Source organism: Dama dama, chromosome 32, assembly GCF_033118175.1.
Source record: "Dama dama isolate Ldn47 chromosome 32, ASM3311817v1, whole genome shotgun sequence".
Taxonomy (NCBI): domain Eukaryota; kingdom Metazoa; phylum Chordata; class Mammalia; order Artiodactyla; family Cervidae; genus Dama; species Dama dama.
This window is the reverse complement of record NC_083712.1, coordinates 21,266,249-21,283,998: the sequence shown is the minus strand read 5'-3', so window position 1 is coordinate 21,283,998 and position 17,750 is coordinate 21,266,249. Positions and strand designations below refer to the sequence as shown.

At 45.0% G+C, this 17,750-nt stretch overlaps 1 protein-coding gene across 3 annotated transcripts in view; it reads left to right on the top strand.

Annotated features, from left to right (window-relative positions):
• IRF2 (interferon regulatory factor 2) overlaps nucleotides 1–17,750 on the top strand; it is an 83,109-nt gene that overhangs the window by 25,412 nt on the left and 39,947 nt on the right. For all 3 annotated transcript variants that reach the window (XM_061134758.1, XM_061134759.1, XM_061134760.1), the window contains one exon: nucleotides 15,976–16,071. In XM_061134758.1, coding sequence (XP_060990741.1) covers nucleotides 15,985–16,071 — 87 coding nt within the window. In that variant the 5' untranslated portion in view covers nucleotides 15,976–15,984. The remainder of the gene's footprint in view (nucleotides 1–15,975; nucleotides 16,072–17,750) is intronic.

The following is a 17,750-nucleotide window of genomic DNA, read 5'->3' as shown; positions in this document are numbered from 1 at the left end:
TTCCCGCATACCCTATACTTTAAATGACTTGTGTACCGTCTTCCCCAGCAAATGAAGCTTCAGGGTTCTGTGTTCAGATTGTTGTCGCTTGATTGTGAAGCCCCTTATGGGTGAACAGATAAAGTGATTGATGCACATACTTCATACAGTCATGGTACCCATGGATTAAGAAAAAACTACCAGCAGTTTAGTTTAAGCACCTCAGGGGGAATTGGCTAGAGTTTGTTATATTTGCAGAAATGCTGTTGCTTCCCACTCTGGACAATAAATCACTGGCATGTTTGGCTGTCTTCTTTTTTTGCCAAGTCTTTTTCTTTGCAGCTAATTTCAGACTTAAAAGTTGCAAAAATACTTACAAAGAATTTTCCTATTTTCCCAACCTCTGGAGACAAACTTGCCAACCTGAAATCTCATCACTCCTGAATCCTTGTATGTATCTATCCTGCAAACAAGGATGACCTCTCCACGTGACCATCAGATTCAGGAAGTGGACACGAGAACTTTCTAACCCACAGACCCCGTTCAGGTTTGCTAGTTGTCTCAACAATGTCCCTCGTAGCAAAAAAAGAAAGATCCCATCCAGGTTCAGGTGTCGGACTTTTGTCATCTTTCCTAAGCATCCGTGAACTTGAGATTTTTGATGACTACAAGCCAGTTATCTTACATAGCATCTGTCAGTGTGAGTTTGTTGGTGGTTTCCTCATGATTAAATTCAGAAGATGCATTTTCTGCAAGAATATCTCAGACGTGATGCTCTGTTCTTTTTGCCTCTTCTCCGGTGGCGTCTGTCTTTGACTTGTTCCTTTATTAGTGATATGCATTTGATCATTTGAGTAAGGAGATTATCTGTCAGCCTTCTCCACTGTAAAGTTACTTTTTCCCCTTTGTAATACAGAATATTTTGAGTGAGGTACTTTGAAATTGTATAAGTGTCTTTTTCTCATCAACCTTTCACCCACTGGTTTTAACTTGTGTCTTGACTCAGTAATTACTACTTGGATTGCTGCCAAACAGCAATCTGGTTCCATCATCTTTCCACGGTTGTTAGTTGGCACTGTACTTTGCAGAAAAGCTTTCTCTTCTTCCTATTAAGTTTTTTTGTAGGTCCCTATTTCATTCAATGGGCTATAGCACAATTTTATCATTATTTCAGTGCTCCAATTGTCTCAGATTTGACCAATGGGAGCCCCTTCAAGTTGGCTACTGTGTTTCTTCGATGTGCTCCCAGTGTTCTTTGATCATTTCCTTACTTTCTGGCTTCCAAGATGGTTCAAGCTCATCTTTAGCTTTCCCTGATTTAGCCCTGGAGTCAGCCATTTTCCCAAGAGGCTGCCCAGTCAATGCCCTGCCCAGGGCATTGCGGTGGACCCAGAAGCTACTGGGGCCACCCCTGGTCTCTCCACCTTGCCCAAGGATTGCCATGGTGTCCCAGGGTCCGAGTGGCAGTCAGACCTCCTCCGCTAATGTCCTGCATCTTGGCCAGCATCATTCTTGATAAGTAAGGACAGTGCTAGGCCCGGTGGAGATCAGAGTCACTTATTCAGACGTTCCCAGTCAAATGTATTAGCTGAGTCAGACAAGATTGCTTATCTTTAGTGTCCAGATACTTATCAGGAGCTGTCGTATCAACATGAACAAAATGAGCCTTGTAATAATAGTCGAATCTGCACTGCTCAGGGGAAGCTTTTTTGGAAGGGTCGATTTAAAACCGGCCCCTGAACTCCCAGAGAGAAGTGAGCTGGTGTATGGAGTGTGGAGGACACGCAGGGCACTGAGAGACTGAAGCTGTTTGGAGTGGAGTTTGTGGGCTGGGCTGTTGGCACTCTTTAGAGGTCCTGAAACTAGAAGTGAAGGGGAAGCAGAAGGCCTCGTGGGCGAGCGATTGCTCTTCATGCACGCTGACGGCTGTGGAAATTGACAAATACCCACAATGCCTAGCACTTCCGTGGTTTTCAGTGCCTTACAAAAGTGTTCCTGTGAAATCAACTCTGAGATGGCGGAGCAGTGTCTTCTATGGGGTTTGTCTGTGTTCCGGAAATAGTTTCCTGGGTTAATCAGTAACCGGTAGGGCAGGGCAGGGCACGCTTCCCTCCCTTCCTGCTTTCATCAGACCCCTCCAGGTCCCAGGTGGCCCATGCTCAGGCCAGGTGACCCTGCTTTATGGCAGAGGCAGAAACTAAAATGAAACCACTGGAAAATACACCCAGTGATTCAAGTTAAAAAAAAAAAAAAAAGATTCTTTTCTGTTGCTTCTTAAAGAAGGGATGGAGGTGTCAAGGGGTGGAGTATGGGAGTGGGGAAATGCTGTTTTCCTTGCAAATTACAAAAATAAAGCCGGGCTGGACAGGATATGCAGTCCCTGTTGCTGATTTCCACCAGCCAGGAAGGTACTAAAAGGGGCAGGAAGTGTGAATTGAAGGGGGTGGAGCTGGGTAATGAGGCTCCGATGCTTTCTACTCATCGGGTCAGGCGAGCGCAGCCTGACCAGTGCTCTGGGCCAGCAAGGGCTCCCTGGGCGGGCACTGGGTCGAACTGAGAGGCACTGGGATCTCAATGCCTCTTTATGTGGTTCCCAGTTTGGCCTCATAATCCACAGGCTAAGTTGAGGGCCCAAGACTCCTTCTGTTTATTTATTTATTTTTAATTTTTCAGTTTGCTTTTTCACTGGAGTGTGATTGCTTTACAATGTTGTGGTAGGGTCTGCTGTAAAAACAGCGTGAATCAGCTATATGTGCACATACACCCTTTCTTCTTGAACTAGTCTCCCACCCACCCCCCACCCCTCATCTCAGGCCTCTAGGTCGTCACTGAGCACCGGGCTGAGTTCCCTGTGCTATATAAGCAGCTTCCTACTAGCTAGCAGGCTTTACACATGGTGCTTTATATATGTCAGTGCTACCCCTCAAACACTTACTCCTTGTTAGCTCGTGTTGGGATTGCTGCCGTGTGGCGTGGGATACTCCGGGCAAGCCGTGTTCAAGGGCTCGCAGGTCTAGGCGGAGGTAAGGATGACTCACACAGAAGCTCACCACTTACCAGCAGGGTTGCCTCCCCCAAAATGATTCAGCTTACCGAGGGTGAGTCAGGCCTTTTCAAGCCGACCCAACTGAAAATTCAGGGTAACTGTTTCAGTGTCAGGTGGATAAACCTGCCTTAGCAGGAAACCCACAGGGGTGTCTCTTGCAGACACTTTGATTTTTCCCTGGCACGGGACCACTCACAGTGACTTGGAAAGACTAGAGCTGGCCTTGAAACTTTTGTGTCTGTCTTTGGGAACAAATGTTTCTCTCTTCACACCAGGCACATCCCAGGTGTTCAGTAACCAGTGATGGCCAGTGGTTACCTTGTTAGACTGTTTGGATACTGTTTGCTTTTGTCCCTTAGTGACTCTTTGGGACCCCTATGGAGTGTAGCAGGTCAGGCTTTCCTGTCCATAGGATTTCCCAGGCAAGAATGCTAGAGTGGGTTGCCGTTTCCTTCTCCAGGGGATCTTTCTGACCCAGGGATGAAACCCATGTCTCCTGCATTGCAGGAGACTTCTTTACTTCTGAGCCACCAGGGAAGCCCCAGGACATTGGTACCACTTGTTTTACAGATGAAAAAGGTGGGTCACCGTCACATGCAAGTCACGGGGCTGAGATCAGACCCTGACCTGTCCACTTAGAACATGTCTAGTACTGCTGGAGGGGGCTGGTGTACATTTATTGGCTACCTTCTGGGAACAAAGTGCAAGGCTAGATGTTCTAGATAGTTCTACGTGTTAACAGGTGTAGCAATGTTAACAGAAGTTTGTCTCGGTGGAGTAAGGCAAAATGCAGCGAAGACAGCATAGGGTACATGATAGAGGCAGTGTATATTATGAATTTAAGGGCAGTTTCGAATTCGCCAGTGTGGGCTTTGTGGAGATGGCATTTGAACGATCTGTAATGGGGTGCCTGACTATGACCAGGCAAGACTTTTTTCCTGGGCTCTGGCGTCACGTATCTAATTGCCCATCTGGCATCTCTTGGGATATCCCAGAGATATCTGAAATTCAATAGACCTGAAACCAACCTCAGTATTTTTCCTCTCTCTCTCAAGTAGAAGTATAGCTGGTTTACAGTATTGTATTACTTCCAGATGTACTGCAGTGATTCAGTTATGCATATATATATATAGATATATATTCATAGATATGTACATATTAAGACTTTTCCATTATAGCTTATTACAAGATTGAGTATAGTTCCCTGTGCTATATAGGAAATCCTCGTTGTTTATCTGTTTTATGAACAGTAATGTGTATCTGTTAATCCCAAACTCTTAATCTGTTTATCCTTACCCCCCCAACTGACCTTTTCCCCTTGGTAACTGTAATTTGTTTTCTACATCTGTATGTCTATTTCTGTTTTGTAAATAAGTTCATTTGTATCATTTTGTTTTAGATCCCACACATAAGTGCTATTATATGATACTTGTCTTTCTCTGACTTACTTCACCTAGAATGGTCATCTCTAGGCCACTGGCAGCATCATGGATGGATGGACCCAGAGATGATCATGCTCAGTATTTCTCTTAAACCTTCCACATTCCCTGTTGCAGAGTGACATTACCACCCACTTGGTCTGAAGAAGGACGAAAGGGGGTCACAGAGCAGTCTGAAGAGGGGAGGGAGTCAGACATTCAGAAAGAAGAGTGGTGACCTCTGTTTATCTCTCTGGGGTGGGAGGCAAAATCATTTGCTGGGATCAATGAGTGTGGAAGTGAAGATAGAAAAATCTAAAAGTGCTCCCATGGAGAAAGAGAAGCATTGATGGAGAAGGAACAACAACAACAAAAGACAGAGACTGTTTGAAAGCTCTGGTGAAGTGATAATCCATAAATCTATAATGGTATTATTATTATTATGACTGGGTACTATTTGGCCAGGGGCTTCCCAGGAGGCTCAGTGGTAAAGAATCTGCCTGCCAAGCAGGAGACGTGAGGTCGATCCCTGGGTCAGGAAGTTCCCCTGGAGGAAGAAACGGCAACCCACTCCAGTATTCTTGCCTGGAGAATCTCAGGGACAGAGGAGCCTGACAGGCTGCAGTCCATGGAGTCTCAAAAAGAGTCTGACACGACTTAGCGACTAAGCAACAACTATTCAGCCCAGTCCTGAATTTTTGCCACGTGAGCAAATAAGAAGAGGGAGGCAGTGAGACCCATCTTCAGTGAAGTGGTTGGGAGCTGTGTCTGGGAAGGAGTGGGCCCCGAGAGTGGACGTTCTTGGGAGACGGAGCAGGGATGCGGAGCATGGCGGGGGGAGGTGTACCCTCTCGTGCGGACCGCACATCTGCACAGACGTGCTATGTGGCGTGGATGTTCAAGGCTTCCTCCCTGGGTGGAGTCCTTCTGTTCTCTTTTGGCCACATTGAGAACTGTTTTCTAGAATGACCGTTGGCTCACCTGCAGTACTGAAAACCAGAGATATTTTGGTGTCTTTCGAGCACATGTGTGGAGGCTGTAAGTCGATTTCTCTGTCAACTTACAGTTGTGATTCAGAAGCTAAATCGACCTGTTTCAGGTGCCAGGGTAGTTTGTGGTCAGAAACAGGGAGATTTTTGTAAAGGAGCTCTGGTAATGTCTTCTAAAAGGGTATAGAAAACATGCCTAATAAGAAATTTGTGGGTGTGCAGTAGTGAATATGCAAAACGGTAGTTTGGATAATTCTCAGTATGGGAAACTGGCTCTGCGGTACTTAGAGGTATTTAGACTTTAATTTCATATGCAGTTGTATTCCATTGGTGAGGAAATTTATTCACCATTGGCCTCCCTGTTTCCCTATGACTCAATTGTTTACTAACCATGTGAAATCCGAAAGGCCATTGGCTAATGATCCTAAGTGTATGTATCACTACATACACTTACCTGCATTTAAAGTATCCAAAGATAATAAAAGATAACTGATTCTTGACTCACAGATTTAGAAAATGAACTTATTGTTGCTGGAGGTGGGGTGGGGGGAAGGGATAGTTAGGGCATTTGGGATGGACAGGTACACACTGCTCTATTTAAATAGATAACCAACAAGGACCTACTGTATAACGCATGAAACCCTGCTCAGTGTTATGTGGCAGCCTGGATAGGAGGGGAGTTTGGGGGAGAATGGAAACATGTATATTTGTCTATGACTGAGTCTCTGACAGTCCCTGAAACTGTCTCAGTACTGTTAACTGGCTATACCTCAATACAAAATAAAAAAATTTTTAAATAAATAACTGATTCTTAAGCCCTGGAGATTCTTATTCAGTAGTTCCAGGATGGGGTCAGAGAATCGTTTTTGTTTTTTTTTTTTTCTGATTCTCCAGATAATTGCACATACAGTTTGGGGTGCTGCTGTAAGTGGAGAGAAAGTATAGCGAAGTATAACTGTCTGTTATGAGCATTGGTATCTCATTCTTAGTAAGGGCTTGAACCAGTGTGATGGAGATAAAGATAATGATGATAACAGGGTGATGGTGATTTTTAATTTTTAATTCCATCTTCCTCTAAGTTCACATCATTTTGAACTGAAATTCTTTTTTTTTTTTTCCAAAAAGGTACATAAAGGCAATGTGAGGAGCATAGGATGTCATGTAAGAGGAACTTACATTTTGGGAAGGACTACTGTATATCCAGGAGAAATTGCCACTAAAAATTGCTGTGTTATATTCCTACGAGTGTATCGCCACTTGTGTGTTTTTCCTTTCCTCAGAGCCGCCATCCTTGACAGAGCAGTAGCTCTGGCCACTGGCTTCCTTGCCTTCGTGTGTGGAGTGGTGCTTGGTTCATGATGAAACATGGCCATTCAGGGCTTTTCAGTAACCCCTGCAAACAAGCCCCATGTCTAGTGGGGCATTTGAGACCCTCCAGCAAAACCTGGGTTCAAATCTCGGTTCCCAGATTCAAATCTGGGGGCTTGGGTGACCTGCACTTTTTTTTTTTAAATGTACCTTTGTAAGCTCTGCTTTCCCTCATCTCTAAAATGGGGATAGTTATACTTAACTGACAAGGGCTATCGTGAGGGTTAGTGATGAATATATGAATATGTGAATATCCATTCTGTTGGTACGTGAATCAGTTGCTCTGTCCACATCAGCAAAGAGGCCTTCCTTAGTTCTGCTTCGGCCATAAACACCAATGCTCACCTTGCCTGAGTCGGCTTGCTGCCTTCTGTCTGCGTAAGTGATCCCGCCCTAGCCTGTAAACTCTTCCTGTACCATAAAGCTTTCGCTTAGGAACCCATCTAATAATGATTTATGAACGAGTTCACCTAGTTGGCATTTAATCATCCACTGCCTTCTGATCTCTATTGCAGTCTTTTATTATGATAATTATAGTATTATTAGTTAGCTTTATGTAATTTATGTCTCATGCCCCCAGTTAATTTACTAATTCCTCGAGGGTAGTGATCGTGTCTTACACGTCTTTAAATTCTCCTCTGCACTTAGCACACAGTTCCTCGTAATAATGCGTGTTGAATAAATATTTCGTGGTACCCTGGATGAATAGATACTGCAGACAATACATCCATAGGGGGAGAGGGTCCAGTGGTTAGAACTGTGAGAGAGGGTTAATGGGTAAAAACAGACTCGAGTTGGCTTTTGTCGGGAGGGTGACATTTATGTCGGTTGATCAGAGGGCTGGCACGTGGCTAAGTGGGGAGAACAAGAAGCCTGCACAGGCATATTTAAAACAAATGACGCAGCTGCAGAAGCCATGGGGCTGGGCTCCACTGTGATTGGCTTCTGTGACACAGCCTCCAAGTCAAGGCCTGTGCTTATCAGCTACTTCGCTCCCAGGCTTTTGCCTGCCTTCTTACCACGCGTGACCCACCATCTGTGACTCTGTAACTGTAACTGACATGCGGTGGGGCTGCTGGTAGAAGTTCTCTAGGTTTGCCTCTAAGTGAAGATGCCTTTACTTCCTCTTCATTCCTGAAGGAAATTTACACTGTATTTAACATTTAAAAAGAGCAATTATTTTCTGTGGGTGCTTTTTAAAATTTATTTTTATTAAATTTATTAATTAAATTTATTATTAATTATTAAATTTATTATTAATATTAACTTATTAAATTTATTAAATTTTTATTTATTAAATTTTATTTATTAAATTTTTATTAAATTTATTTATTATTAAAATTTATTTATTGTTTGGGTCTCAACACACAGCATGCGGGGATCCTAATTCCCCAGCCAGGGACTGAACCCGCGCCCCATCCAGTGGAAATGCAGAGTCCCAACCCCTGGACCGCCAGGGAAGTCCTACTTCAGGTGCTTTAAAGGCGTCTTTTCCATCATCTTCTGTTTTCTATGGTTTCTGTTGAGTAGTCACTAGAAGGCTTCTGGATTTTGTATTTTTTGAAGGTCATGAGCCTTTTTTTTTTTTAAGAAACTGTTTTTCTTCTGCTGATTTTAAGATTTTTTTCTCTATATTTTTGGTTTTTATCAAAGGTACTATGATATGCGGAGGTGTGGCTTTATTTATAGTAGTCAGTTCGGGATCTGTAGTGAGTATTAAATTTGTGATTAGATGGTAATTGATCACTGTCTCTTGAAATATTGCTTCTACCCCATTCTTCTCTCTTATCTTTGTAGAACTTCCAACTACCCATATCTAGACCTTTTGGGCTTCCCTCATAGCTCAGTCGGTAAATCATCTACCTGCAATGCAGGAGACCCAGGTTTGATTCCTGGGTTGGGAAGATCGCCTGGAGAAGGAAATGGCAACCCACTCCAGTATTCTTGCCTGGAGAATCCCATGGACAGAGGAGCCTGGCGGGCTACATACAGTCCATGGGGTCGCAAGAGAGTCAGACACAACTTAGCTACTAAACCGCCAGAACTTTTTAGGTCTAAGATACAACCTATCAGTGTTATGGATTTGTGATCCTTTATTACACATATCCCACTCTTCTGTCTCAGTGCTTCATTCTTGTCTGTTTTGTCTTCCGGTTCACGTTTTCCCCCAGTGGTGTCTAATCTGTTGGTAAACTCATCCCTTGAATTCTTACTTTGAAGTATCAGTAGTTATCCTTTAGTGTAGAATTTCCAGTTTTATAGTTTTCAGTTCTCTAAAAAAATTTTCCATCTTGTAGTTTATTTCCTTAAACGTGTTGAGCCTAGTTGTTTAAAGACTATGTCTGGAAGCACTGGTGTGTGTGTGTTCATTAGATCTGTATAAAATCTGTGTGTGTGTCCCTGTTGGTCCGTTTCTATTGTCTACTACTCTCCTTGGTTTTCTATTTTGTTGTCTTTCATCCTCGGATTCCTAGCTATATTGATTGAATGCTGGCCGTTGTATCTGAAAAACACCTGATAGGATATAAATCTTAGGATAATGCTATCTTTCCTCAAGATATGTGTTAAGGGGACTTCTGGTAGTTCCAGATGATTTCAGTTTGATCAAGGATGGAGATTAATCAAAGCCAGGTTTTAGTGTTTGAGGCTAGTCTATTTCCATTTCGTTTTACAGCTTACACGACTTCCGTGTTTGGGAGCGGGGAGTTCCCAGGACTCCCTTTTCCTAGCTGGCTCCTGACTTCAGCTCTTCTGCCCCTGGTCACTGGAAGTGTCTGCACCCCTGCTCAGCTTCAAGCCTTGCAGCTTCCTCTCTGGGTTCAGCAGTTGCTCCTAGGCTTGGAGAAGAGCAGCCCCAAATATCAGGCTTACCTTCCTGCGTTCCTTCCTTCCCCAAGATCTTGCCCTCCTAATTCTTTACCACCTTTTTAGTTCTCTGATGTTTCTAACCATATTTTAAAAAACACACTTTGTTCAGGTTTCCTAGTTATTCACTAGGGGAGTTCGGTCTGAATTACCTACCGTGCCATTGTCAGAAGCAACCCCCCTCTCTCAGCCCAGAGTTTAATTATCTAAATCCAGCAAGGACGTTAGAAGTCTCTGGTACTGAACATTAACATGATTTAAGTGGTGTTTTAGGATGATTAACATGTCAATGGTATGCAAATCAGAGAGGGGTTGGGAAAGTTTCCATAAGTAGAACAGTGAAAAGACCATCTGAGTGTTTTCCGAAGCAAGAGGAAGGCAGATGTTAGGGTTTCTGAGCCTGGGCATTGCAGACAGACCTGAACGAGAGTCTGGGCTCCCGTAGTGATCAGCAGATTGTCTTGGGTAGTTCCCCAACCTATCCCCTCATCTGAAATATGGGTAATAAAGTCCCTACCTTCTGGGGTTGAAGAGAAGTGAGAAGCTCACAGAAAACCCTGGCTTTCATGGCCAGCATGTAGGAAGTGCTCAGTAAGTGGCCTACTATTCTGAGAGCCAAGCTGCAGTTATTTAGGTTAAAATTCAAGCTCTCAGTTAATGGCACTAATCAGGACCAGAGTTATTGTCAGCCTCATGGGGGATGTGAGTTTATCCCGTGAATCACAGTGAACAGCTCTTGTGCCTTTATGTAGCAGCACTGGTGCCAGTAATATTCTAAATACTTGCCATGAACTGAACTGATTTATAGCCAATGCCATGGTTTCAAAGATGATCCCAACTCCAAATCTCAAAGATGTTAGGCTAGCTGATTTCTCAAAGTCAAACTTGAGGATAGATGCTTCATATTTTAGGTTTGAAAGTGTAGTCATTCAATCATGTGCAACTCTTTTGCCACCCTATGAACTCCTCTGTCCATGGAATTCTCCTGGTGAGAATACTGGACTGGGTAGCCATCCCCTTCACCAGGGAATCTTCCCGACCCAGGGATCAACCCTGGGTCTCCTGTATTGCTGGCAGATTCTTTACCATCCAAGCAGCCAGGGAAGCCCATGTTTAGGTTTTATAGAACCATAAAATTCAAGTTTTTCGCTTTTAATGCACAGCGTACAGGAAATGAAGCTTACAAAAAAAGACAAATCAGGTTATGAGCCTTTATGTTACAAAAGGAATCCTAGAGTCACAGATAACCTTGGAAAATATCCTTGTGAAACCCCTCCTTTTTCTAGATGATTACAGTGTCCACCGGAGAGATTGAGTGACTGACCCAGGGACGCACGGTCGTAACAACAGAGTCAGAACTGGAACACAAAGGTCCCAGTTTCTGATGTATTTCAGTCCTCTTGGCAAAAATAGCACCTCTTTGTCTTCCCTGTCGAGTCCCCTGACTTTTTCAACTCTCTTCCGGTTTCCTGTGGCCGGAGTGTTTCTTCCCAAGGGAAACGTGCATCAAAGAAGGAAGACCCGGCTAGCACCTTGAATTTCCCTGATGGAAACTGGAAAACACATGCCTCGTAGGCATGTGCTAGATCAATGTTGAGTTCTACCTTCCCTTCCTTTCACAGATGCATATTCAGCCTCTGATAGTCGTGAGAAATCTATGGCAAATGGCAACCTTTTTATTCTGGGTCATGTGGCAAGACCACTGGTAATTCATTACCTGTTTAGTGTGTGGGAGGGGGAGCCAGGCTCTAAAATCGAGTAAGAAAGAGGAAGTGCTTCCGTGTAAAAGGGTTAGCTTTCATTGTGTATCATCGGGAATGTCCTAGCTATTAAAAACACACACACACACACCATGGAACCTGAAATAAGTGAAGCACTTTATAATAGAGTTTTCCCTACTCTGATCAGATACTTGCTGTATTTGCTTTTCCTAAAAATCTGCTTATAATTTATGACAGTCCTGACTAAAGATTTAGAATAGTTTCCATATGTGGGATTTCCATAGAGTTTGGCTAGGTGAGCCGTAAACATTGAGGTTTGGCTGAGCTGCATCCTTGTTAGAAGGACGTATGTAAACGGACTGGGTCAACAGGTAGATGACACTGCAGAACACGATGCACAGAGGCTCGTAGAGGCGGGCTGTCTGCCGGGACGACCAGACTTTGTAGCAAGAAGAACCAGACTCTTCGCAGAAGAACCAAGTGAGTCTGGAGCCTTGCTCCTCAAGAGTGTGGTCCAATGACCTAGGAGCTTGTTAGAAACTGAGAATCCCAGGGCTCACCTAGACCTCCTGAATCGAGATTTGTATGTGCATTAACGTTGGTGGAGCCCTGGTTTAGGTTTTATAATCAGCTCTTATCTTTACTGTTCACAACACTGGTAATATCATTGGTTGGTATAAATCTCTAGTTTTCTCTTTACTCTTGGGATGATGACCAAAATCCTAAGCTTGATTTTCCAGGCCTATGGGGTCAGCTTGTCTCTGACATCATCCTGTTGCTGACTGCCTTCTGCAGCTGGTCCTCCTGCCCCCGGGGTCAGGGGACAGTTTGGACTGTCTGCTGTCCTCATCTTCCCTTAACTGTAGACAGAGTAGGAGACCTGTCACCTGACTCAGAGCATCTTCTGCATTAAGTTTCCTAGGGTGGCCATAACACAGTACCACAAACCGTGTGACTTCAGCAGAAATCTATTCTCTCACAGTTCTGAAAGCTGGACGCCCCAAGTTAAAGTGTTTGTAGGGCTGTTCTCCCTCTTAAACCTCCAGGGGAGGATCGTTCCTGGCCTCCTCCTGTTTCTGGTGGTTGCATGCAGTCCTTGGCTTGTGGCTGCATCACTCCAGTCTCTGCCTGTGTCCTCGAATGGCTATCTGCCCCCGTGGCTGTGTCTGCACATGGGCTTCTGTGTGCGAGCATGTGTGCGAGCATGTGTGTGTGTGTGTGTGTATGATCAGTCACTCAGTTGTGTCTGACTCTAGGCAAGTCCCTATGGGCTGTGTAGCCCACCAGGCTCCTCTGTCCATGGGATTCTCCAGGCAAGAATACTGGAGTGGGTTGCCATTTCCTCCTCCAGGGGATCTTCCTGACCCAGGGATCGAACCCACATCTTCTGCACCTCCTGCATCGTGGCAGATTCTTCCGCAGAGCCACCTGGGAAGCCCCTCTCTCTGTGTGTCTGTGTCCGCATTTCCCTCTTCTCCAAAGACCTTAGGTTCCTGTGAGCTCCTGATCACATTTTCATCAACTCATGGATATGTAATCTTGTTTTACGTGCTTCTGTTTTAAAGACTCTATATTTAATACGTTTTGTAGACAACAAGCAGTAACTCGTGCCTGAAGGAAGTTTATCTCACACACGTATTTTCTCTAAAAGTCACCTCACAGCCTTCTTGGACTTAGACATGGTTGACAGCATTTCAGACAGCCCTCTCTGGGGGCCGTTTTAAATGGCAAAATCACCAACAAAAAAGCAGGAAAATGTGAAAAATGTTGCACTGGATAGACTCTGAAAAGGACACGTATTTATAGTGTGAGAGCTGAAATAAGAAGGCAGGATGTCACCAGTTTCACCTTAGTTGGGAGCGTGTGCACCGGCTGACTCAGGATTTTCGCGTCTCTGGGCATGTCTGTGAAGAGCCAGGGAACACCCCAAGGATCAATTTGGATGACAGAAATATACATAGTGAGTAGGTACATTTGCAAATATGAAATCCTCAAATAATGAAGATTGATTGTATTTCCCCACACAGGCTTTAAAGATAGAAAGTTTTTTGCCTTATTTCAGGTGACCATTTTTCCCTAAATGGGTCGTTTGTGAAAAAATAAAAAATAGGGGAGGAACATGTTATAAGTTGCCGATGGAAAGCAGGGGCGTGTTTCCGTGTTGCTAAGCTAAGGTAGGGGCTGCAGAGGTTCCTGGGCCACAGCGGTTCTGCTTGTCATCTTGTCCCCTCAGAAGAGCTTGTCACCTCGTATCCGTGCCTCCTCGCCCCTCTCTACCGCCCGGATCTACCTGCCCCCGCTCTGTGTCTTGAGATCTTTTTAAGAACGGGGATCTGCAGGGCCAGCTGGGCAGAGCCCTTGCCATGGTCTGTCACCCAGTGGATCTAATGTGGACAAGCTTTCCCCCACGCTTCCAGAACGCTCTGCAACTCCTTATCATTCTGTACACAGGAGGTGCCCTGGGCTGTGGGAATTGTCTTGTCCCCTGTCTCCTGCTAGACTTGGGGTCCCTAGATGGCAACCATCTCCTTCCTTCCTGTTCCTGGAACATCACTCTTGATATATGACCTCTGAGTGGGTGGAAGAAGGAGTGAGCGATTGGAACAGCTTGAGACCCACTCAGAGCAGCTGTGTGGGGGCCCCCTGTGGCTGTTCCACGTCTTTTTGGGGTGTCCCTGCGGTTCCTGTCACTCCTGAGGCCACCAGATGAGTGGACAGGGCCAGCCTGCCTTCGTGACCCCATCTTGGCTGACTTGCAGAACAGGTTCTTGTATTCCACCTCTCTTGTGGGTGCATTTCGGTTTTGTAGGATTATCCAAAGACCTATGAGAGCTGAAGTTCCTGCTCTCAGTGAATTTACTCTTTGGATAGGAGGAGAGGGTGGGCACAGCTGAGAAGTTTCCGTTTAAAAAGGTAAGAGTTCGTAAGAATAAACACAACCTTAGAATAGCTGCGCTATAGCAGTGTTTGATTTTCCGATGAGCAGTGCAAGATCGTGGGCATTGTGGGACGTGGAGGAGGAGGGACTCCTGCAGCTGGCGTGTCTGGGAGGCCTTGTGGGGAGGAGGGCGGAGACTGGGTCTTGGAGAATGGCTTGGGATTGGCGAGGCCGGGAAAGAGGAGCAAGGAGGAGGCGGTGTCTGTGACAGTGAGTGGGTCAGAAGTAGGGAAAAGGTCCAAGGGAAAGGCAAGGGCTAGGCTTAATTCTAGAGTCGAAATAGGCTTTACGGCAGAGAGTGCAGCTCCAGGTGGCTGATAGTGATGCTTGCCCTCTGGTGCAAGCTGCGGGCTGGGCTGGAGGAGACAGGAAGTCCTCTGCGAGCTGGAAGAGAGCGTTACTGAGGCTGTGATCATCCCAGCCCGAAGTCATCGGAACAGAATATCCAGAGCTCATTTCTGGAGGAGAAAATGAACCAAGGATAGGTGAGGCAGCCAAGGATGGAAAAGAGCGTCATGTCCCACTGTCCATGAAGTCCCGTGGAATTGGAGGCTTGGTTGCCGTTGTCTCTGCTTTTGCATTGAATGCAAACTTGTGTCTAAATAGGCTGAAGATGAATGAGTGATCCCGCTCTGGGTATATTTAGGTGGGCGAGGGATAGACTGTAGAAATGCATCTGGAAGGAGCAAGGGGGAGGTGTTTTGTGGGCTAGTGGAGGGAAGGTGACCCCAGGTCAGAGGGGGTGGGTGACAGTGAAGAAAGATCCTTAAGGGAGCACAATGAATAAGAGATGCTTTCACATAAAAGTGACGCTGAAGCCAGAGCAGGAGGCTGGTGTGCTCTGCGGGGAGACAGGCTACATCAGGAGGGGATGGCTAACTGGTGAAAGACCTTGGAACCAAATGAACTGATACCTTAAGACCTTGCCCATACGTGCCTGTGTCGGGATGTTGAAGCTTGTCAATAACTCAGATACCCCAAAGGAATGGCTACTGTGTCCACCCGTGGCTCTTAAAAAGGTGATACCCAAAGGTACTTGTAAAACACTGGTCCTCTGGGTACCTGATACACTGAAGATATCTGCCATAAACACAGCTAGGTTGGGAGGGGGTAAGACCCAGCCTTAGGGTTTCCCAGGTGGTACAGTGGTAAAGAATCTGCCTACCGATGCCAGAGACACAGGAGATGCGAGTTTGATCCCTGGTTAGGAAGATACCCTGGAGAAGGAAGTTAACAACCCACTGCAGTATTCTCGCCTGGATAATCCCATGGACGGAGGATCCTGGCGGGCTACAGTCCATAGGGTTACAAAAAGTTGGCGGCAACGGAGCACGCATGCGCAAAACCCAGCGTTAGGTATCCAAGCCCTCTGGCTGCAGTTTCTGCATCATGGGATCCTCTTAGCTGAGAGCAGGTGTGGTCCTCACTCACCATCGCCCCACGGAGACAGCCCCTCGGGAATGAGTGGGGCAGGATGCTCCAGGGCAAAGCCCCTAATAGGCTCTCGTAGCCCCGTGGCCCCAGGGTACACATAAGCCGTGTAATTTTGAGGAAGAGGAGCATACAGCCGGTCAGGCATGGTGTCAGACCTCATCTGCGGACATGACAGTGAGCAGCAGAAATGCCTGATGTTGTGTTTGCTCTTCTGCAGAAGGACACCATGCCGGTGGAAAGGATGCGTATGCGCCCGTGGCTGGAAGAACAGATCAACTCAAATATGATACCAGGGCTGAAGTGGCTTAGCAAGGTAAGTGTGTGCATGTGTGTGTGTGTGTACATGTATGTATGTGAGTGCGTGTGTCTGTGTGAGGGAGATCCCTACTAAAAGCAGCTGTGTGTGGACTGCTGCAAGTAAAGTTGTTCTTTGTTTTCAAAATATTATGCTGATTTATTACAAAAGCCAACCAAGCAAAAATGATTATGAAAATATCAAAGAATCGTAAAAAGAAGATTTGTCATTACTTCAGACTGTAGCCTCAACCCCGAGTTAAGGCTCTGGTCTCATGTATGACAGTTGTGGGACGCTTCTCACTGTATTTCTATTAAGTGCTTCTTACCCTTCTCCATCTCTGAATATTCTTTCTTGCTTCTGGTTTTCTAGGGCTGGAGGACATGGAAATTCTAGGGCTTTCTATTGGGAAAGGAGCATATTGATTTTCTTTTCAGTATTCTCTACGTAAAGAAAATTTTTGTCTTTAAAAAAAAATGCTTTTACTTTATTATGAAACCCTGTTTGTGTGCCTACCTGTCCGAAGAAAGCAGTATTCTGTTATTTACAGCCCCCTCCCACATACGTACATAAATACTTTCTTACTTTTATCAACCTCAAAACTCTCAGTTTAGTTGATCCTGACTCTTAGGGGATGAATCAGGAAGCCATTGGATGTAAAAATAAAGAACGCCCGGAAACATTCAGTTATAATCTAGAAAAGCAATGACTACATCATGCTTTCTTTAAGACAGCCCAAGAGAGATTTCTCTCCCACTACCAGGAGTATTACGGTTCTTCTGAGCAAGTGTCTTTTTCCTCTTCTACCTCCCCCTGTGTTTTTAATCTTAAGGACACGATGAATAATTTAGCAGGTCAGGCTTTACCTTTGCATCACGTGTGGAGAGCTGACAGCCAGATTGTGGCCGCTCCTAACAAGTGTACAAAATATTGCAGCATAATTTTTGTATGAATAGTACTCCTTACTTCATTTTTATCTTCTCAGATATCTCTCAATCTTATTTCTTTTTTTTCTTCTTCCTCGTTAACCTATTTTTTTCATTTATTTTAAATGTAATGGTGTATTGGATTTGAATGTATCGATTTAAATGAGTCCCTTCTGAAACAAGATGGCATAGAAGTAAACAGAAATATTTTAAGTAAAGCATATGCTCACTTCAAATGACCTGTCCTATATTTTAAGGTCTTAGGGCAAACAGTATACTTTTCCAGCCTTGCTGTGTCTGTAGTGTTGTAGGTTTGTATCCTGGAGGGGCTTTGTAATTAGCCTCTTCCAAAGAAACAAGTCATCAGTTCAGTTCAGTCGTTCAGTCATGTCCGACTCTTTGCGACCTCATGGACTGCAGCACACCAGGCCTCCCTGTCCATCACCAACTCCTAGAGTTTACTCAAACTCATGTCCACAGAGTCAGTGATGCCATCCAACCATCTCATCCTCTGTTGTCCCCTTCTCCTCCTTCCTTCAATCTTTCCCAGCATCACGGTCTTTTCAGATGAGTCAGTTCTTCGCATCCGGTGGCCAAGGTATTGGAGTTTCAGCTTCAGCATCAGTCCTTCCAATGAATATTCAGGACTGATTTCCTTTAGGATGGACTGGTTGGATCTCCTTGCTGTCCAAGGGACTCTTAAGAGTCTTCTCCAACACCACAGTTCAAAAGCATTAGTTCTTTGGCGTTCAGCTTCCTTTATAGTCCAAC